The 23,355-nt window shown below is 40.4% G+C and overlaps 2 protein-coding genes across 3 annotated transcripts; both read left to right on the top strand.

Moving 5' to 3' along the window:
• Nucleotides 1-1,366: 1,366 nt before the first annotated feature.
• On the top strand, nucleotides 1,367-7,943 carry klhl26 (kelch-like family member 26). 2 transcript variants are annotated; one of them, XM_054602628.1, is made up of 3 exons: nucleotides 1,367-1,917; nucleotides 4,071-4,253; nucleotides 4,876-7,943. In XM_054602628.1, the coding sequence occupies exons 1-3, from the start codon at nucleotides 1,868-1,870 to the stop codon at nucleotides 6,437-6,439; spliced, it is 1,797 nt and encodes a 598-aa protein (XP_054458603.1). In that variant the 5' UTR covers nucleotides 1,367-1,867; the 3' UTR covers nucleotides 6,440-7,943. The 2 variants fall into 2 exon arrangements, with proteins under 2 accessions (XP_054458603.1, XP_054458604.1); XM_054602629.1 differs by lacking the exon at nucleotides 4,071-4,253.
• Nucleotides 7,944-9,705: 1,762 nt separating this feature from the next.
• Nucleotides 9,706-22,053, top strand: crtc1b (CREB regulated transcription coactivator 1b). Its single transcript, XM_054602342.1, has 13 exons — nucleotides 9,706-9,841; nucleotides 11,562-11,678; nucleotides 12,197-12,324; nucleotides 13,157-13,216; nucleotides 13,485-13,579; nucleotides 14,106-14,191; nucleotides 14,291-14,334; nucleotides 14,672-14,919; nucleotides 15,623-15,774; nucleotides 16,052-16,288; nucleotides 19,105-19,191; nucleotides 19,305-19,479; nucleotides 20,759-22,053. The coding sequence occupies exons 1-13, from the start codon at nucleotides 9,716-9,718 to the stop codon at nucleotides 20,968-20,970; spliced, it is 1,767 nt and encodes a 588-aa protein (XP_054458317.1). The 5' UTR covers nucleotides 9,706-9,715; the 3' UTR covers nucleotides 20,971-22,053.
• The last annotated feature ends 1,302 nt before the right edge of the window (nucleotides 22,054-23,355 follow it).

Raw genomic sequence — 23,355 nt, 5'->3', positions numbered from 1 at the left:
GATATAACAGCCATTGTGAAAGTGATGACTTTGAAGTCATTTTGTGGATTTTTTGAAAGTATATTTACAGACAAACTGTCTGGGACTCACAGTAGCAAGAATGTTTTTTTTATTTTGGCATTGTACCTTTCTGAAAGGCTTGTGTTTGGAGCAGGAGAGGAATAAGTACAATTTATAGAAGGACCCTAAATCTTTAAACATCAGCATGGTAAAGACATTTTACATGTTACTAACCTATAATATTGCTCAAAGGGACTTATCTACATATAACATCTCACCATAAAGCTGTTTCCAGCTTCTTCTTTTTTTTTTTTTTCTTAATTAAGCAGTCATTGATTTAAAGGGTTTGTCCATCTCTCAATTATTTCTGATTTACTCTCAGCTCAAGGGCCACAAATGTAAATCTTTTAGAACAGGTAGCACCTTTCAGTTCTTAAAACAACGTTGTCTGACTATCAAAAACCAACACTCAGTGTCTTGATAACAAATTGTGATGTGAACAATGTTTAACTATTTAAAGCTTTTCTCTCCAGCTCATGTTGAGGTCTTGCAGACGTTAATTCTCATGGAACTTTTCCTCATTTTACATCCTCATTATTTTCCCCATTTCCTCTTTATACAAAGCTACAGTTTCATACCAAATCTCTTGCATTTTCATCTTGAAAAAGTGACTTCTGTACAAGAGGAGCTCTGGAGCCCTAACCCTAACCCACTGGTAAGTAAGTAAAAACCAAACTTTTTTTAAAAGTAATTTCTCCATAACTCCCCTGAACAAATGTTATTCTTTGTCTAACACACGGCACAGGTTTCACAGCAGGTTGCTCCCTCTGGCATAAAGTTATCTTGATAACTTCTAACTAAAAATACTGTAGACGTTCTAAATATTGAATTCTCCAAGAGAAGAAGAAATTAAAGCAGTAGACATAAAGTGTTTTCGCAACAACAGCACAAGGCGTTTTACCAATCTTTTTATTTGTTGAAATAGTTGCTCTGTAAGTATTGATGATGTTACTTCATAGTATACAGCAAAGCTTAATTATATGGGATATTTAAGATAAGACATAATCTCTAAAACTTGAATGTGGGTGTGGGGCCTTTTGTACGGTGGCCCTGAGAGCTCAATGCACTGCAAATTAAGAAAACCCCAAATTAAGAAAACAAATACATATAGACAAAACACAAGATAATTAAAGTGACACTAAAAAGTACAGACACGGCTGTGACTTTGCTTGTTGTAATGGTTTGTGGCCTATTCACTTTTTTAATGGATTTTAACATTATGGTATTGCAACTTTTGATTATAAAAATAAGATAAGATAAGATAAGATAAAATAAGATAATTCTTTATTAGTCCCATAGCGTGGATATTTGCAGGATTACAGCAGCAGAGTGGATAATGCAAACAAACAAATAAGAAACATAAGTAGAAAACAAGATCAAAACAAATACAATAAATAAGTAATCACACCAAATAAACAGCAATAATTAAATAATTTTACGTGTTTTTATTTTACTCTTATTGCTATGTTTGGTTAAAGCATCTGAACGTCTCTTCCACCACATTTTGGGATCATTCAACCTCTCCAGTGCCATCAGTACACCAGTACATGTCACAGTGGCGCCACCCAGTGGCCAGCATGTGTTGGTGCAGAGGCGGGAGGCGCTGCAAACAGCCGGTAGGAGAGGTCATCACCGTATTCACCACGGTTCACCACGGGACCGGAGACAGACGGCTGTCCTCTCCCCGTGCCCGATAAACAGGCTGTACCCATACTTAAAAAAACAAAAACATGCACAGGCCAGTCGTGGCGTTGACCCTCCGGTAACATCTCTAAAATGCTCCATGCGTGCTGCTCTGTGCTAGAAGATGGCGGAGTCGGATGGCGGAGACTTTGCTTCGAAACATCCACAGAGCAGGTGAGTGAAGCGGCGTAGAGGGATGCGGAGTGTCCCTCGGGGGTGAACCGGTCCCCTCGGTGTTAACTTGTGCAAAGCCAGCACTGCCCCGGGACTGCGGCGCTGTTCAAGCCCGCTGGCACGTCCCGGCGGAGCGGCTTGAGTCCGGGAAACACCGAGGAGCTGTCCGGGCCTCCGCACCGCCGCTCTCTGTGTGTCTGTGTCGACCAGAGTGGAAATAAAGTCATGATGTCACAGTTGTCTTTTCAGAAAGTCCTCCGGTGTTTTGTAGCAGGTGAACTTAAACACCTGTGATTGGCAAAGCGTTTTCTCTTATATTTTAATTTCTAAGTAAATACTTTCAATACTTTTGGGGAATTGTTTACTCCATAACAGCCCCCCTAGTTATTAATGTTATTGTTATCATTAGTTTAACTTATCTACCACAGTAAACCTACAGATCACAGTCAAAGTTAGGTGCAGACCACAATACTAGGCAAAGTTGCAAATTGTGAAGAGAAATGCAAAAAGTAAAAGTTTGTTTACTTGTTTTATCACTTATTTTTCACATTGTTAATAAAATCAGATAAAACACCTTGACTTTTGTATCGGCACGAATATATAAAATGACATTCAGTGTGAAAGGCCCTTTATAACACACGATTCATCAATAAAACTCCTTCACTTTCATTTCCATTACAGAAGACACATTTAGAAGGATATGAAGGAGAAATTCACAAGCTTAGCAACTTTACAGCTACAAACAGCTCATAATGCAAAACTCCTTTAATGCAACAGCACAGGGAAAACAGTCCTCGCTCTATTCAAAAAGAAAGAGAGATATATTTTTCAAACGTAATACTTATACCAAATACTACGAGTATTAATATCTTATGTAATAACAAAACTATTTCTAAACCACCACAAACATTTTTCTGGCACTTGGATGAAATAAGAGGATACCGACCAATGATTATTTCATTTATTCTGCCTATAAATAAAGTTCAGTCCAGATAGTAAACTTCCTCAAACACCAGCCTGAAGTATTTTCATTCTGAAAGTTAATTTTAGTTCTCTCCAATCAACCAAAGAATGAATGTCCCTTTTGAGATTAATCTAAACACTTCTTTTTGAAGTTGCAAAAAAAATTAAAGACCTAGATAAAGAGAAGGAAACACACAGCCATCAAGATCAGCATATATAGTAGTTCTGGAAAGTATGGTACAATTTAACAGAAAAAAAACTATGAGAATGTTGGAATCTGTTTGCCTCCTGTACTCAAAGGCCTAATTCAGTGTTTTAGCATTAAATTGTGATCTGAAACTGAATTTGTTGGACTGGAACAGTGGGATCATTCCCTTACACTTACCGGTGGTGAGTGAGAGTGCGTTTTGTCATCTGTAATCTGCATTCTATATGATTGGATGTCATTTCTGGGTGTCATTGAACAAAGCAGGTCGGCAGAGGCAGTTTTCACAGTACAAATGTCTGATGTCATTTATACCTGTGGTGAATAGTTGTACAAATATTTATACCTGAAGTGATGTCAAGAAGCTTGACTCTCTCAGGTGAAATTGAACTTTTAGTCTTAATAAAGTTTTATATCTTCACGTTTTCTGTCCCTGGTGATGTCACCTCTACACAATTTTTTTTTTTCTATCAACAACCACATTTTCATTCTGCAGACTGAGACTTTTGTTTATAAGTGGTAGTCATGCGCCTTATTGACAGATTCATTTCTGTTTTTGTTGTGCAGCGACAAATAGTCCAAACAGAGCGATGGCATTGTTATTGATGGCAATGTTGTTTCTTTCCTGTGTGCAGAATTGCTCTCACTAATGCAAAGACATTGTACGCTACAGATTGCATTTCCCCTTTGGCTGACTGGTAGATTGGATCAAATTTCCATCCCAGCATTGCTGTGTGCTTCTGCGCCTTGAGATAACACGATATCCACATATAGATCACATTTTAATGTTCTTGAGATATACAGCCTGCTCGGCCAGAATATCACAGCTGCTAACTGTGTAAACAGTTTGTAGTTATATTGAAAAATGAACAACGTATCCAAGTTCAGTTAAGAATTGAGGCCATGGAAAAGATTGGAGAGTTTTATTTTGAAGGATCCCTTGCTTAACTGATTGTGACAAGGCCCTGTTTTTTCTCCTTCCCAGTATGGCTAACAAGAATAGCACCCTGCGCTGTACATTCTCCGCCTCGAGCCACAGTGCCACCCTCCTCCAGGGCTTGTCGGTCTTGCGAGCTCAGGGCCAACTACTTGACGTTGTGCTCGCCATCAATGAGGAGCGCTTCCAGGTCCACAAAGCTGTTCTGGCTGCCTGTAGTGATTATTTCAGGTTAGTCTGAATCACAAGACTTCTCACCGTCCATTTACATTTTTATATTGGAAGCACTTAGCCGCTGCTCTTATCCAGAGCAATTTACACCGAGTACACTGTTAAAGAGTATTCTGCAGCTCTCAGATCAACTATATTGAAATAAATTCAGTTGGGGGAGGAAGGTTAAGGAGGGAGAAATGTGAAACTCACAACAAAATGCCAAATGATACACTCACTTGCGCTTTTATTTAAATGTTGTCTTTAATCTGAGCCTTTGCACTTCACTTTACAGAGTCCCGTGTTATTATGTAAATTGTGGGAACATGCATTCCAGAAATGGAAAGTGAGGACATTTTTAAATGAGAGAATAATTTAACATAAATTGGATAAATCAAAACAAATGGGTGATATAAAAATGTAGCCGAATATACTGTACACTTTAATGCACACTTTTCTTATTAGATATTTTTCAATGAATCTGCCACGGACACCTAAACTGAACCATAATCCAGAAGTAAGAAAGCTTTTTCACTTTATATAAATGCTCTGATTTAGCTATGGACAGTCATACAAAATCGATGCTTGCATTTAGAAGAAATGTACTCATCTTGTAGTTCACCGACTTGTTCTTGTGTTACAGAGCAATGTTTACCGGAGGCATGAGGGAGTCGAATCAAGATACCATTGAGCTGAAGGGTCTGTCCGCCCGCGGGCTGAAACACATCATTGACTTTGCCTACAGTGCTGAGGTCACTTTAGACCTGGACTGTATTCAGGATGTCCTCGGGGCAGCTGTGTTTCTCCAGATGGTCCCAGTCGTGGGGCTCTGTGAGGAGTTCCTCAAGTCAGCCATGAGCGTGGAGACCTGCCTGCACATCGGCCAGATGGCCACCACCTTCAGCCTGTCTTCCCTCAAAGAGTCGGTGGATGCCTTCACCTTCCGCCACTTCCTCCAGATTGCGGAGGAGGAGGACTTCCTGCACATTCCCATGGAGCGCCTCGTCTTCTTTCTGCAGAGCAACAAACTGAAGAACTGTAGCGAAATCGACCTCTTCCACGCTGCCATCAGGTGGCTCCGGTATGACGAGTCTCGCCGGGCCCAAGCCAGCGGTGTCCTCTGCCACGTGCGCTTCCCGCTCATGCGCTCCTCTGAGCTGGTGGACAGCGTCCAGACGGTGGACATCATGGTGGAGGACGTGCTGTGCCGCCAGTATCTCCTCGAGGCCTTCAATTACCAGATTCTTCCCTTCCGACAGCACGAGATGCAGTCTTCGCGGACGGTCATTCGTTCTGACGTCTTGTCAGTCATCACCTTTGGCGGGACGCCCTACACCGACAACGACCGCACAGTGAGCACCAAGGTGTACCACCTCCCTGACATGGCGTCCCGTCAGTTCAAAGAGCTGACGGAGATGGAGACGGGATGCAGCCACGCCTGTGTTGCCGTTCTTGATAACTTTGTGTACGTGGTTGGCGGACAGCACTTACAGTACCGCAGCGGCGAGGGGGCGGTAGACAGCTGTTATCGCTACGACCCGCACCTGAGCCAGTGGCTGCGCATCCCGCCTCTGCAGGAGGCTCGCATCCAGTTCCAGCTCAACGTGCTGCGCGGACAGCTGTACGCCACTGGAGGGCGCAACCGGTCTGGCAGCCTGTCGTCCGTAGAGTGTTACTGCCCAAAGAAGAACGAGTGGACTAATGTGGAACCCTTAAAACGCAGGATCTGGGGTCACGCAGGGACCCCCTGTGGAGAAAAGCTGTATGTCTCCGGGGGTTATGGCGTCTCGTTGGACGACAAGAAAACTCTTCACTGCTACGACCTGGCGTCAGACCAGTGGGACTTCAGAGCCCCCATGAATGAACCCAGAGTGCTGCACGCCATGATCAGCACCAGGGATCGGGTGTATGCTCTGGGCGGCCGCATGGACCATGTGGACCGTTGTTTTGATGTGCTTGCAGTCGAGTATTACATTCCAGAGAGCGACCAGTGGACCACCGTCAGTCCCATGAGAGCCGGGCAGTCTGAGGCCGGCTGCTGTTTACTGGACAGGAAGATCTACATCGTCGGGGGCTACAACTGGCACCTGAACAACGTCACAAGCATCGTGCAGGTGTACAACACAGAGACAGACGAGTGGGAGAGGGATTTACACTTCCCAGAATCCTTTGCTGGAATCGCCTGTACACCGATTATTATTCCATAGAACACCACACAACGCTAACCGTCTGACCTGTGACTGTGGAGATTTTATTCCTCGTGCTCTTTCTGCTGAGTCAACACAAGGTGTGAACACTATGTAAGCTACTGTGTGTGTGTGTGTGTGTGTGTGTGTGTGTGTGTGTGTGTGTGTGTGTGTGTGTGTGTGTGTGTTAGTTAATTTGAGGGAATGACCTGAAAGGCTACTAATCAGCATTACTCAGAATGGTGTATTATTTTCTATACTTGTCTTGTTTTTGCCTCAATGTGTTTAATCAACAGACAGACTGTCCTTAATGAAGCAAGTTTTGATCTTAATGTTGAGACACTTTTATGATATCGATACAAGCTTTTGAATGACAATTTGAAAGGAGCGTTGTGAAGTTAACGTTAAGAGTAATTTCACGTTTAGCTACTATGATTTATTGATTGGTAAAGTTATCTCCAGATGACCTGTGAAGATACAAGAAATCTCCCGGAATAGAATTTTCTGAATTTTTTTACACTTCTTAGGTGCAAAATAATCACAAGTCAGTCTGTAAAAGTGTTATAGTTTTACTACTCAAGGGCTGAAGTTACAGACCGCACAAATTGTGTCATTTTTGAACAAAGTTGAAGTGTTTCTGCAAAGGTTATTAACAGACGCCACCTTCATGATGTTAGACATTTTGATTGTACAGTGGTGAATGTTTCATTATTTGTCTGCTTCTTTTTATGTTGTAATATTCTGTTTGTTAGAATTTAATTCAAAGATGACTGAAAATCTCACTCTTTTATGTCTCCTCAAATGTAGTTATCAACGAATCACAATGCACAGTAATGATTGCACAAATGAACACGAGTAGTGTTTGTGTTTTAGTGTATCCCATGTGGGTGTTTAATTGTTTTTTTTGTTTTTTTATAGTTACTGCCCTTGTGTTCCCTGAGCTGAAACCCCTCACTGACATACTAATTGTTCTCTCAGTCAAACCGGTGTGGACCTCTTAAGGCAGCTACATAAATCATTCATGAGTGTGTTTCAGTTGTAATATCAGTGTCTGCTGCTCTTTATGTTAAACAAGTGCTAAATCTTGTGTACCACATGCTTTTTTCCCTTGACTAACGCAATAAGGGGGCACAGGTAAAATGTATTAATCCAGATTTAATATCTAAACTATTCTCCAAAAATCTAATTTCCCCAGAAAAGCTACCTAAACTATCCATTTGCCGTGTTTCATTCTGGCTTGTGTTTTTATTTTTGACTGCATTGCTGCACTTTTATTTGTCAGACATCTGATTCTGCTGCTGAAGTTACCGATATACTTAACGTGTTAAAAGGAAGACGCAAGGTTGAAGTTCTTCCTATTAAATGTCATCATCTACATGATTGTTTCCATTTTAAAAGGGTTTCTCCTGTTGCCTTAGTGTGTATTTGTCCTGTGTTACCTGTAAAAGCACATGATATTGTTTCAGTGCAATATAAATGAAACTGCTCTATTCAAAGAGGAATGTAGACATTTGTAAATCCTTATGTGCATCCTTTATTAAAGGTGTATCATGTTTTAAAAAATACCCTTCAGGAGCTTTCTCTGTTGTCTCTTTGATACTGCATGATTATGCATTTCCACATCAAGTCAACTGAAGTATAATGCCTTTCTTTATAACAGGTTGCTTCTATCAACAGACTCCCACGTACGCTTAGAGGGAAAACTACTATTTATTTTCTTTAAGGCTGCAACTAACAATTATTTTCTTGATTGATCCATTACGCGTTCTGTCTTTGCAATGCCTGCATTTTTAGATACCGAACGAGCGAAAGTGATATAAAACTGAAAAGCATCAAACCCAAAGCATAAGCATTTGTTTACATCTAATACACCAGATCATTCAAACTTTCAAACTCAGTCTTTTCTCCTCTGCTCTCTGTCTAAAGGGATAGTTCAACAGAAATAACAAAGTTTGGGCCAAGTTCTGAGGAAATCAGGGTGTCGGTTAACTTGTCAGTTCAGACAAAGGCGTTTTTGTTTCAGCGATCATTGAATTCTCATTTATTATCCATTAGAAAATTGCTTTTGGATAGCTAAGTACAGTACATTCATTTTCCCATTTACCACTCATCCTCTATAAGACAAAGGCTCTTATTTAGCCTCAACTAAACTGCTGCTGTAATCCTGCAAATGTCCATTGCTGTGGGACTAATAAAGGATTATCTAATCTTGTTTTATTTCATATCGCCAGCCAGATTATTGAATGTGTGGATATATTTCACTATCAAAACATGCTCATTGATTTTATATGTCCTCATCTTTTTACAACATAACAGCATCAGCTACATTGATATCGATTATAGGATTTGGATTAAGATATTTCATTATGAATTATTAGATTAACACTTTAGGAGACAAAGAGGAAATAAGGTCAAAAAGAGAGAGGGGGCATATGACCAGCAACAAGAATCCCTGTCCAGCAGAACTGGGTTTTGTGGTTAGATGGTATGTTATTTAACCACTGGGACAGCCCACGCTCTATAACTTCACTAGTTTAGCTCCCTTAAATAAAATATGTCCTTTGGGAATTTGATCTATTGTCCAGTTGAAATATTAAGTATAGGGGGGTGTGACATTTTCCAGATCATTGCTTTCTCTTGACCAGTGTTACATCGTCTCTGTAACTTAATTAACCTATTATACTAGAATCTAGATGTCCTAAACTTAAATTACAATTGATTTTGGGGGGAAATATAACAAAAACAAAAAAGAAGGATTACGCTTAAACTACTGAGCATCATAGACAATGACAATGATAATTCATGTGCACCATTGAACATGAAACTTATTTGCACGATGTACAGTACCAGTCAAAAGTTTGGACACACCTTCTCATTCAACTACTTTGAAGAATCTAAAATATAAAACATATTCTGGTTTGTTGAGCATTTGTTTGTTTAACACATAATTCCATATGTGTTCCTTCATAGTTTGGATGTCTTCAATATTAATACACAATGTAGAAAAAAATAAAAATAAAAAATAAAGAAAAACCATTGAATGAGAAGGTGTGTCCAAACTATTGACTGGTACTGTACATAAAGTACATGCAACTGTGTATCAAACATCTTGGGCACCACATAAACTCACGTTATCTCAGACTCACCCTGACTCAAACCCGGGCTTACTGTCCGCCAGCTGATTGAAGAGGCAAATCAGCTGGCGTCGCCGCCGCTGACCGTGCGTGATGACGACACACACATAAGGCCCCTGCGTGGTGCGTAACGTAACATTCCATTGAGAAGAAGAGGGGAAAGATGGCGTCCTCTAACAATCCTCGCAAATTTAGCGAAAAAATCGCTTTGCATAATCAGAAACAGGCGGAGGAAACCGCCGCGTTTGAAGAGGTGATGAAAGACTTGAACATCACCAGAGCCGCACGGGTAAGACCTGCACGACCCGGGCTGTTTACGTGTTGTTGCATCGCTGTTTGCCGAGCGCTGCGGAGATCAGTCTGCACGTCGGGATGCTAGGTAGCGTCAGATAAAGTTAACACCGATGTCGTTAGCCGCATCAGGTCAGCGCCTCCACATGATGTTTCGCTCCGCCTGGTTGAATCGTGTTAGCATGTCTCAGGTGTAACAAAGCCAGGGCTGCTCCGGTGTTGTGTGCATGGTTAACCAGCGTAGCTTAGCTTAGCTCTCTGGAGCTGTGGATGATGTGCACCTGTGCAGGTTTGACCAGTCACTGCTGTCATAACGAGAGCAAAACAAATCTCCTGACTTGCAGCGTTAAAAAACCTTTTAAGTGATAACAACATGTCAGTAAAGTCAGCTGATGTGACCTTAATAGGAGCAATAGCTCTAGCAGGTCTAAGTTAGCATTTATTACCCAGCCAGATGTTCACCAGCCTTCCCAGATGTGATGTTTTCCTCCCCGTTAACCAGACACAGTGACATTAGCATATTGGCTATTGTTTAACAAGAAGCAAATGTCAGACTCGTGGAGAATAAATCCAGCTCTAAACATCTCACATGTCTCTGTTTTACTAGCTTCATTTATATATGTAATTCAGTTAAGGTACCTGAACACAACTTTGTCCCATCAACAGCAAACAGTTGCCTCAACCACTAAGGTTGCAACTAATGATTTGGTCCATTGATACACTTTATTGATTTTTTTCATAATTAATCATTGAATCTTTCATTTAATATGCAAGAATGCCATTTGTTTTGGTTCCTGCTTCTCAAATGTGATCATTTACTGGCTTTAACAGTAAAATGAATTTCTTTGGGTTTGTGACTGTTAGTTGAATTAAAAACAAGCAATTTTAAGAAATCAGACTACGTTTTATATACAAAACAATTGATTGGTTAATAGAAAATGATATAATTGCAGCCTTAGCAAATAGGGGAAAATGTTCTTTACAAATAACGGAGATTGACGTACTGGACTCAAAGACGTTCAGTTTACTATCACATTAAACAGAGTAAAGCAGAATGTTTGGATTTCTTAATTATAAAATGACTGAAAAGATTAATTATTTATCTAATTTTTGCCCACCTATGCTCTGGTGAGCAACTAATCAATGAATCAACAAGTTATTTATATTAACCACAGAAGGAGGAACACCTTGTTGCTTGAAATGATGCCACGATGCATCAGTGTAAATCTGAGCTGTACTGTCATTTACTTCAGGAAACAAATAAATGAACTAGTCAGTTTTGTGGTCTCTGCCAGATTTCTTTCTCTTGCCATCTCAACTTCAATCCATTGCATTTGTTCAGATCATTATCAACGTCATTATTGGTGAAAGAGGACTTCCATCACAGTGTTTTTGTAATCAAACTAAGACATGTGGCTAATGTACTCACCAGTTGTGTCTCACATGGAAAGACTGTTATCACACCATCTGTCAGTCACATCAGCTGATGTGTTTTGTTTTTTTCCATCTTTGCTATGAAAGATGTTGTCTGCCTCTTGATTGTTCATGAAACAGCCAATCTGCCTGTCTCATCATGTTTCATCTGTCAATTAATGGACCCATTAATCTTTAATTTTCACCAGTGTGGACTGCAGGCATCATTCATTTGTTAGCGTCACTTTATTTGTGAGTCAGATCAATCATTCACTCATGCTTTCATGCAATTTTACTTTGCACAGTTGCAGTTACAGAAGACCCAGTATTTGCAACTAGGGCAGAATCGTGGACAGTACTATGGAGGCTCACTGCCCAATGTCAATCAGATTGGAAATGGCAACATTGACCTGCCTTTTCAGGTGAGCCCTTAGCCTCTCTCGGCTGGTAAATCAATGGTTTGTTTCTCGATCAGTGTACCTTTCTGAGCTGCTGGTGATAATATTGGACATACAAAGGTTGCAGTTATTTGTAGTATTGGTGAAAGATTGGCTCAAAACAGAAGTCTGCAGGCTTAGCCTTGGCTATGACGGCAGTCAAGTGTTCAGAAATGAGCTGCTGGTCAGAGCCGCATAGTCGGACCAGGTTTTATAACAGTTCACGAGCGAAATGAAACCAGAAGTGTGTAAAACAAGGAATACCAATTCAACCCTGCAGTGTAATTTGGTTCCTAAATTTCAAAGTATGTCATTGCTTGTCATGGCTTTCCATCTTTAAATACATTTGCCAACTCAAGCATCAGTATGGGGGACCCATGGCTTGACTCATTTTGAGATAAACACATTTGCACCATTAATCCTAAGACATTATCCTAAGACTTAGTTTTATTGTGCAAGTGGGCTGTTTTGCTGTCCTCATTCACCTGCTGTGTTCACTCTAGAACTCTGTGCTGGATACCAGTCGGACAACTAGGCACCACGGGCTGGTGGAGCGTGTTTACCGTGACCGAAACCGCATCACCTCTCCTCACCGTCGCCCGCTGTCCGTCGACAAACATGGACGCCAGATATCCTTTTTTGTTTTTGTCAAGGATGTTTTTTGTTTTTTTTTGTATTAAGGTTTCATAGCCTGCTTGAACCTTGTTCTGAATTGTGCATGTTTAGAGGTATAGCATGTTGAGTAGGTTCGAACAGTTTCAACACAGTTTTCATCTGATTTAGTACTAATTCTCTAGCGTAGCTAGATTTTATTGGGAACCCAAAATACAATGAAATCCCAGGTTATTTTTATAAGTGCTATGAGAAACGTGAGCTTGAATTCATACTTGGGGATCTTAAATAAATGAAAGGCTTATCCAGCTCTGACTGTTTTTTTTACATTGGCAATAAATGCTATACGGGGTGGTTACAACATGGCTTCTATGCTTTGTCTAACATTCAATAGCACGGTCTGTAACTAGAATGTATGACTCCTTTTTTTTTTTTAATATAACATTTGACACCTTTAGAGTTAAGCAGCGTAGGTTTGCCTGATTCACATACAGCTGTTTCTCAGTTTAATATATTTATGGCTAAAGCATAACAAAAAGCACCAAGATTTTGAACAAAAGATGTGGCAAATTGTTTTACCGTCATGTAGTGAGAGCCTGATATTGAGGGAAACAATGCAGTACGGTGTATTGTCACACTCCTGTTGACAGGGTTATTTATAGAAATCATTTGGATAACAAGACACTGACTGAAGCCTTTTAGGTAATTGGCTCTCAGTAACACTTGTGTGTGTTCATTTATTATGCATTAGGTCTATTAGATCCAATCAGCCAACAGACATGAAAGTATGGATTAGCGGAGATCCATTTTTTTGTATCCCCCTACTTTATTTGTCTTAACTAAATTCACATCGACAGCTGTCCTTACAGCTCAGTTTACCTCTCCCCACCACCAGACACTAGCTGGAGAAGGTAAGCCACCTCCCTTTGTCCATTTGCCAAAAATGATAACTACTAAATGACAAATATTTAACCACATGACTCTGTGCATTTGTGTTGGTACAACATTTACAAACTCAACCAACACAAAGAAGGTCATATATTTAACTGTATGACGGCAAATATAGGTCTGTAACAGCATGTGGTTCTTTGTGTATGTGATGCTGTGCAGTTGGCTCTCTGCCAGTGGTGGGGATTTGGCAGTGATTTTGCTGACATCTCATCTTTCTAACACATTCAGGACAAACTCGGACTCTGCCTTACACCAGAGCGCCATGAATCCAAAGCCCCAGGAGGTGTTTGCAGGGGGATCACAGGAGCTGCAGCCTAAACGAGGTAATGGAAGATCACGTTACAAAGACACGGAGCTGCTTTTATTAATTAATGTGCAATGTACTAATGCAGGCGGGCAAACCTTAAATGACATAAAAGGGTTGATGTCACAAAGAAGTAGATCTGGACTCTTTATGAAATATTTATGGAGTAAATGGATACTGATTCCTGGCAAAAAAAACTGCTTCAGCGTGCCGCTACAGTACTTAGCCAGCTGTGGAGAAGTAACATCTCTGAATTGAGTTGACTCATGATGATCTAGAGTGGTGGATCAATAATTCACTGATTATCAATGGATTATGTCTCTTTTATGTGTGAGGCTCTCCTATAATGGAGCCACGATTGGCTGGCATCCACTCAGACTGTTTGGTGGTCACCTTGCTATTTTTAGACACTCGGGTATCTAGTGTACAGCACTATATTCTGCTTGACTGGCTTGGATATTGATGACTCATTTCTTGCAATGACTCTGTATTGTTTTGCATGTTGTGATAGCAAAGCAATTGTGTCTCGCTGTGTCACTAATTAGTACTGCTGCTAACAGTGCCTGGGACGGAGACTTCAGAGTCCAATGCAGACGAGGATCTGCAGGAACAGTTGTGGGATGACAAGAAGGTACTGACGTGAAAGGGGAGGTGCTAACAAGATCTACACTTTTTATGACTCATGTGAATCAGCTCAGAGTTACGGCTCGTTGTTATCATTTCTCCTTAGGATGATTCATCAAAGCCCAACACGTGTGATGTGCCGGGAATCAAGTGAGTGGTTCATGTTTTTATTGTTCTTCACAGTGGAAAAACACTTTATTCTAGTCAGTCACACAGACACAAATAAGTCAAACTGTGAGCACAGATAAAAGACAGCTGGTCTAGGTACACTGAAAATATGCCATATGGATAAGCACTTTAACTTTATCTTGCCTTTTTTGTTACTGTAGGAAATGGGTATTATGGTGGTAATGCAACAGCGGGTAAACATCCCAGTTAAAAACCCAAAGTCTGCTGATCAGGGAAAGGCTGTTTTTTGGGGAATATTATTAATTATCAGGGTGATACGAGATCTTTTCTCCAGTCTGACAGAACTTGTGTCTTTCAGTATATTCCCATCACCAGACCAGGAGTTGAACCCGTCGATGCTCCCGGCTGCACACAACACCGGTGGTTCGCTGCCTGACCTGACCAACATCCAGTTCCCTCCTCCACTGTCCACCCCGCTGGACCCCGACGACACCGTGGCCTTCCCCTCCCTCAGCTCGTCCAACAGCACGGGCAGCCTGACCACCAACCTCACCCACCTGGGCATCAGCGCTGCCAGCCATGGTAACAGTTTCCTATTTGAAAACGGTAAAACTTTACTACACGTAAATGTCAGGTTCGAGGCTTATAAGGAAAACTTGTGTAATGTCGACTTAACTAGGAGTCAAAATAAATTTTGTTTAGATCAACAAAAAACATGTTGTGGACGATATGACATTGATAGATGAAAGTTTTGCCTTTTTGATTATATAAATATACATTTTACTTAACTTCATCAATTAGTCGTTTAATACTTGATGTGTAAAAACTCTAACCACCATGAGAGTCATAAAAAGTGTGAAGATTGATGTATTTGTCTCATTAATGTGATTTTTCACATGTATTTTGTATCCCACACATATAATACAGGCATAACAATATACATTGTTAACTGCACACTTCCTTGGCAAAGTCTATTTCAGATTTAGTGGCAGCTGTAGTTGGTTGAAAAATAATTTCCATTCATCCAATTTATTTTTTTGTTTTGTCCATAATATGCTTATAGGTAGCTCATGTTAACATCTTTGTTGACACAGCCAATGTATACTTTTAACTTTGTTTTTGCATTTTTAATGTAAGTGCTCAGGAATCAATATTAAGCTCTGTTGAAGTTCTTCCTTAAATAGGCGTCAGTTCTTTTTGTCAAACTGCCCATTGTTGCTGTTTGTTTTGTGTTTTTTATTTTACACCACTTGTGGGATACAAAGAAACCTTTATTATTTACTCTTTTTTGTTGTTATATCCTCGCCAGGGATCCCCACCTCCTCTCAGCCCACCATGACTGTAACGACCCAGCGCCGGCAACCACCCGTGGTGCCGCTCACCCTCACCTCTGACCTCCATCTCCAACAGTCCCCACAGCAGCTCTCACCCACACTCTCCTCACCCGTTAACATCACGCAGGTAAGCTATAACCTAAAGTTGTTTGGCTGTTATTCCCATACGGCTTGCTAAAGAGAATATCAACAGATTCCTTTTCTTACACACTATTAACTATGGTTGTTAAAATGTGGTTTGCAGGTGTTTTTTATAGCATAGTAACAGTTAAACTACATGCTTAAGCAGTTTGACAAGTTGGAGGACAAAGAGCTGATCTTGCACTTAATTAATCCTCTAGTTAATTCAACAAATATCACATTTAATGGGACTAGCCTAAACGGAGTCCATGTGCGTCCTTTAGGCCCTGTCAACAGAGTCGTTGACCCTGGAGCAGCAGCTCTCCCAGTACCCCCTGTTCAACCAGTTAACTGCTCAGGCCCAGGCTCAGCTGATCAGTGACCTCCAGAAGCAGCAGCAGGCGCTGCCGCAGGGCATCCAGCTCATCACCTTGCCACCTCTGTCCTCACCTGGTACCACTGCCAGCAGCCCCTCCCCAGACAGCCAGAGCCAGACCACCGCCAGCATCAGTATCGGCTCGGTAAGAACCCAGGAAGTCAAGTCACAAAACCAGAGATAACAATGGAAACATTTTGATTATTCTCAAGCCTCTGTTCCTTTTGCCGCCCTATTGATCTGAAAGTTCAATCATTTTATGCTACTGGACCTCATTAGGAGAACTATAGTATATATTTACTCCTGACTACCAGATAATTAGGCAGTTTTTACCTTGGCTACCTTCAAAGCAGAGCATTTTAATTCTTGTATTATCTTCTAGTCAAGGAAGATTCCTGAAGCGCCTTTTAAAGCCGACTTATTCTTATCCCTTTAGCATTTTCTATGATTTTTGTCAGCTTTTGGGTCGGTTATTTTTCAGGTGTAGTTGGTTGAATTTGTGTGTAGTGAAGCAAGCAATTGGCTGATATAAACTAAAACAGAATACACAGATACAGAAATACACATTCGACAATTCCTGTTAGTCAACAACCTCTTTTAACTTTATCTTGTAATGACAGAAGAACCAGCCGATGTTACTATTCCACAATCACATTCATCAGCCAGCCACACAGTTTTTCCCCACAATTTATCTGGTGGTGATTGGTTTTATTTCTACCTATCCACACTCTACATAATGAGCAGATGTTGGGCTGATGCCTTCTCACATCCCGTCCTTTGAGATTTGTGTGTGACAGGCATGAAGCTTAGTGCTAGCTAACCCTCTTCCCTCCTACAGTACCGCAATCAGACTGGCTCACCAGCCACTCAGTCTCCAACCTCCCCAGTCTCCAATCAAGGCTTCTCCCCCGGCGGCTCGCCTCAAGTAAGGGCCCACCCACCGAGCTAGCTGCTGTTTGGGGATGGGCTTTGCGCCTGGGGGAAAGCTAATTGTAGATGAGTTTAGGCTGCTTTTCATCCTCTGTATCAGCAGTTAACCACTCATGGTGTCAACAGCTGCATAACTCATTTCTTCATCACCACTGTCACTTTTCACTGTGTGCATGACAACATGGTGATAGTTTGTCGATGGAGGCCCTGACCTGTTGTACGACATGAAGATCTGAAGTCCTTTTTAGTGTGAACCACACAAGATTTGATACTTTTCTGCTATGGAGCAGCTGCAGTGTCATTATAAGGGATCTGTTTGGTCCAACAAGTAGACCAATAATCTCACTCTTTTTTACAAATACTCCTGCCTTCTTACTGCCATGTAACTTTGTTACTGTGAGACTTCTTTATCATCAGTCAGATTTAGCTGTGACTTTAGCAGTTTGTCTTTACTGACTCCTGAGCTGCTAGTTGGAGCATATCGCTTAACAAAGTTTACATCTGCTTTTTACATACACATAGACCAAACCTATCACTCTCTCCGCTGGGGGATTGGAGTTTAATCCCGACTTCAGTTAAACATTTGGCAGAAAGGCAAAGACAGCTTGTATGTGTTTTTTAATACATTTCCTTTCTCATGAGACATTTGTAAAGCAGATTTTTAAGTACTTTAAATCCAGCATTTTGTATCTTCATGTTTACTTGCTACCAGTCTTCTTCTTCTCCGTCTTTTGTTGGTGCTTTGCTGCATATCTCGACATGTTACAGCCACTTGCAGATCAGTGGAATACTGCGAGGATATTGATAGCAATGTGCATCGCCTCAGATGCCTTCAAGTACACGAGATAAGCAAAACGGGGACCAGCACATTGAAAATCTACTATTTAGCTCTACTAGAGGTCAACACCTTTTTAAAAATTGAGAACCAGCTACTAGAGTATGAGAGGGAAATCACAAAAGTCAAGAAGTATATTTTATAAAGTACAGGTCGAATATAGGCCCTTCTGAATTCTCTGCTCTCTTGCACTGATAAGGACACGTTTGGTGCATGTTAATGTTAGAAATCGTTAAGACCGGACTCCACCACTAAAAATGTCAATCACACAATGTTGGTGCTATTCTCATTGCCAAAATATTTTCAAGGTAAATTCCAGAATTTGTCAACCTGGGCAGTGTTCTCATACTTTTTGTCAATTGTGACGACTTGGACCAATGACATTTTACTTCCAACCCCTGTTGTTGAGATTTAGGAAACACTGAAGCCGTTTTAAGATGCTACGACTGTCCAAAAAAACGTCACGTTAAGAGAATTCATCTGAAACACACAATTCATAGCAGAGTGGATCCAGTGCAGCAAGTAGTGAGTAAGCCTGCAAGTTGACCTACCTACCGTTGATACAGTTTATAGGTCGCTCAAAGACATGTATTTGAGATGATTTCTGTTAAAGTGACTCTGTTTGAAAAGCTGTTGGAGTCTATGTTTGTCAAATCGCCCCAGCAGAGGTGGTGAGTCAAGTGCTACCATGACAGATGGTCGTAATTGACAAAAATATCAGAATAACGCTCAGTGTGACAAATACCAGAATTTCCCTTTTTTACCAAGTTGATTTGTGTTTGTGTCATAGTGAACAGGGCTGCCGCGGGCAACACATCTGTTGTGTGTCCTGTCCACAGGGACAAACAACCACACATTCATATTTCCATTTCACGTCTCAGTATTTTGGATTTTGTTTTTGTCATTTAACAATTATTGGTTAAAGAGCATTACCTTTTCATGTTTTTCGAGTGTTTCACCAGCCTCCTCCTCTATGTCTCTGAACCGCGACGGCCCTGGTCATGAAAAGCATTTGCTTTGGTCACCGCTCAGTCTGACAGTTGTGTGTTTTGCTTGTGTTTTCTGTTATTCCATTGCTAAAATGTCTGCTCGCGGGGCCGGATAATTCTCATTCTGGCTATTTCTGTTGTTATGTTTTAATTGCCGCTGCTCTTTTGACATTTGTTCTGACGTTCATGTCTTTCTTCTTCCTCCAGCACATTCCCGTGGTGGGCAGTATATTTGGCGACTCCTTCTATGATCAGCAGATGGCACTGAGGCAGACCAATGCCCTTTCTCACCAGGTGACACAGAGCACACGAACAAGAAGCAGCAGTGACGGAAATGTTTTTCCCTCAGATATAATACCTGACTATAACAATTCTGTACATCTTCTTTTTTTTTTTTTTTTTTTAAGCTGGAACAGTTCAACATGATCGAGAACCCCATCAGCTCCAACAGCCTTTACAACCAGTGCTCCACCCTCAACTACACACAGGCAGCCATGATGGGCCTCACCGGGAGCAGCCTACAGGACTCGCAGCAACTCGGCTACAGTAGCCACGGCAACATCCCAAACATCATCCTAACAGGTAGCGACACCACACGTCCATCAGATAGACTTTTAACATATGATACTCGTTTAACCGCGATCGCACAGAACTCATTTACACACAGATGTGTGTTTCTCTGTAGATTCCAGTTATTTTGGTGTAGCAGTTTGTATTCATTTTAAAAGTCAGTTAAAGTTCCTGATTTATTTTAACGAGCTGCACCAAACATGTTGGGGTTATTACAGTTTCCCTATCAGTTTAACTACTTTCCATGGATGAAATGAGCCTCTACCCTCTTCTTCTAGCAAAAGCAAAGCCAACCGTAATTTTCTGTTGTTGGTTTTAAGTTCAGTCACTCAAAGCTAAATTATACTTTGTCAGAGTGTTGCAGTAGTTTTGCTATAAATACATAGGCAAGACAAAACATTAACAAGGACAACAGAAGGCTTATTGTTATTAACAAGTTTATTTGACTGGGATCATATACAGTAAGAAACATACAGATACATAGCTGAGCTCATTCTCATTCCCCGGGCCAGTGAACACTAATACAAACAGCATATACACTACAAACAACAGACATTATAAAATACTGTTTTCTATGTCACAGAATGCATATGGTATTTACAGAACAGTTGTGGTTGAATGATAATAATTGTCCGTAATTATGCCTCTAGCGACAGCCGTGGTTAGAAGCCTCATGTGTTTGGTTAGAATTCATTTGCTAATGACAATTTCACAAAAATGTCAAATAGGATAAAATGATGACATTTGGACAGCCATGGATGTGAACTGCAACATGACTGGTTTGGTTGGCTAAAGTATACAACCGCGACCCGGTAATTCTAGTTAGTCATGTTTCTGTGTCCCGAGATCTCAACAATTCCTTTGGTAAGTGCAATGTTATCGTGACTGATAGAATCAATATCCGGATAAAACAAAGAGAATACACAAGTTGTAAAAAAGACATTTTGCAAATGTATTTTCAGCATTTCACTTGGTGCATTTAATAGTCCTTTAACTGAAAATAGTTTTGTTTTTAAAGAATTTATTCTGGTTTATTGTGAAATAATTCTTTGATTAAAATGTTTTTCTTGTCACAAATTAAATTCAACATAAAACTGATTTTAAACTAGTTTTTTTTCTATACATAACCAGTAAGACATATACGCTACTATTGCTAGTCAAACATGAAAGATACCTCCTTAAATGTCATTTCAAACTATGTTAAAATGTTAACAATATATTTGATAAACCTGCCTTTTTGTTCCTCAGATGTCAGTACCCTCTTTTTTTTCCTTGGTGTCACATTTCTCAGTCACAGGAGAGTCTCCGCCGAGCCTCTCCAAAGAGCTGACCAACTCTCTGGCGGGTGTCGGTGACGTCAGCTTCGACGCGGACTCTCAGTTCCCTCTGGACGAGCTGAAGATCGACCCGCTCACCCTGGACGGACTGCACATGCTCAATGACCCCGACATGGTGCTTGCTGACCCCGCCACCGAGGACACATTCAGGATGGACAGGCTGTAACGCAAGAAGCCGACTATGGCCGAGAACAAGAAGAAAAAAAAAAAAACACTAACTTGTGAATGGAAAGAAACAAAGGGCCGGATGAACCCTCTCCCTCGTTGCATGGCCGTCCAGCTGTCTGACCTCGCCCTCAACTCCGTGAAGCCCTTTTGAAACGATGCGCCACCAAAAGACAACAGGGAAAAAGACATCCAGTGGCTTGCCGGGGAATGGCCTCGCTGTCGTTTTGAATGAGATTCGTCGCTCAGCGCTTTCGCTAGCCTGCTGTGTTTACAGTATACCATTACATGCCACATATATTCCAAAAACGCACATTTGACAATTATTTTTCTTCTCATATCCACTTTAATATTTGATTTTTGTTTGTCTGCTCGTAGCAGGAAGCACATTGGGCTAAAGCGTACCCATTATACCGGCTGTGTTTGGGGAAAAAACAAAAGGAAAAAGAAAAACATACCACAGCCGGTCTGCTTTTACCCTGCAATCAAATGAACCGGTTTTCCCATCATGCCGTAACGGCTTTCAATTTCACACTCAAAGCTTTATTTTTGACAACCAAATGTTATTTTCATCATGCACTGTATGTTTTGATGCTTTGTGTTTACATATTCTATTTATTTATTTATTGAGTTAAAGATTTTTATATTCCATTTCATAATTTAAATTTGATGCCAAAATGCTATCTGTAGGCATAGTGTACAATTGCACTGATGTAATTTGTGTCTATTTATTAATTACTAACATATTTATATATCTGTTTGTTAAGCTACTTGGTTAATGAAGGAGTGCAAAACCTCCCCACAGTTGCTCTTTGGTGTTCGATGTGCCATTCTCTGATGTAGGACGTGGTAGACGTTGCCATGCTGCAGCCCAACGGTCAAATCTAAATATCATAGTTTTTAGCACAGCGCCAGAAAATGCTGCGTGCTCCAGAAATGGGTTGGTTTATCGCCACTTGAATTAACTTTTTCTGAGAAAATCATCAGGTATTTCTATTTAACTAGAAAGCAAGAAAAACAAATCCAAATTAATTTTCTGCCAGTGAAAAGCCAATATATATATATATATATAATATATATAAATATATATCATATATCCAGACTGAACTCCTTTCAGTGAAGGAAGCCGTCTGTTTTTAAACACAAAAATCTTAAATCTTTTTAAGTCGTCACTGTGAAATCACCTGATTTTGCCTTACATGAGTATTCTACTGTTCTACTTAAGTGTCTAACGTGACAACGTATTTTCGTAACTTATTGTAACATTTTCTTGTATTTGAGAGGAACTAAACTTTTGGTCAGTGATATTTGTGGTTATGTTGTGTAAGTTTTGACAAATCAATGTACTGTATTTTGTATCGGTACAGTTTATAGCCAAATTGTTGATGTTTTTTAAAGTGGGGCAAAACAACGAAAACAAAAAAATATATCAAAGGATGGGTTTAAAGCGTTTGAGAAGGAGTGCAATTATGGGGAGGCTTTTTGCTCCTTGACAGGGAAGCTCTAACAAAAACGCTAATGACCTTTATCACAGAGGTCATCAACAACAAAAACACTAAGTATCGGGATATTAATGATTGATTGTTGGAAATTGAACAGTATCGAAGCCTGCAAGTTATTGTTTTCATATGATGCAAACAATTTCAGAGATTACGAATAAGAGGGATTTTTGTTTTTTAATTTAATGAACTGGATGAAGTACATAAAGGGTCTGTTTAAGAAAGAATACATGTGTATTTATATATTTAGTATTAAATGTAGTTTTTCTGACAGCACAGAGATCGGCCCTTCTCTATTCACTGTTATCAACAGAAAAGGTCACATAAACGATTGGGGATATGGTAGTCTAAAAATTGTTTACTGATAAAAATGTTTCCAGAAATTTCATCTTAAAATGTACATATTGATATCATCTCTGACTTCATCCATGACGCAATCTCCTTTGCCAAAATGTGTTGGAACAAATTGTGTCAAATTTCAATCTGCCTTGGCCTTTTGTCAGAGTTTCCCTGAGAGGTGTGTGTCGGTCTGTGGGATCATGTTTCGTATATTGTAATGTTCATGTACAGATGTGCTAATCATTTACTCAACCCCTCCATCCCCTCCTCCTCTCTCCCCAAAAAGGAATCACGTTTGGTTTTTCTGTACACCTCTTCAGTTGAACAATTTGTTTTCCGACGTGTTCATCGCCTGCTGTAATCCTCCATCAAAGGTTCGGTTTGCCTTCAACAGATTTGTGATTCCTATGCAAACGAGATGCACAAAAAAAAAACACTTAAAAGAAAAATCCACCTCTGATGTTTTATTGATTTTTAACGCGTTCTATGAGTTGAGCTGGATTTAATTCTCATGAAATGGTAATTGAGGCAAAGAAAAACTACACAAC

Source organism: Anoplopoma fimbria, chromosome 8 (assembly GCF_027596085.1).
Source record: "Anoplopoma fimbria isolate UVic2021 breed Golden Eagle Sablefish chromosome 8, Afim_UVic_2022, whole genome shotgun sequence".
Classification (NCBI taxonomy): domain Eukaryota; kingdom Metazoa; phylum Chordata; class Actinopteri; order Perciformes; family Anoplopomatidae; genus Anoplopoma; species Anoplopoma fimbria.
This window is presented reverse-complemented; position numbering and strand designations above follow the sequence as displayed.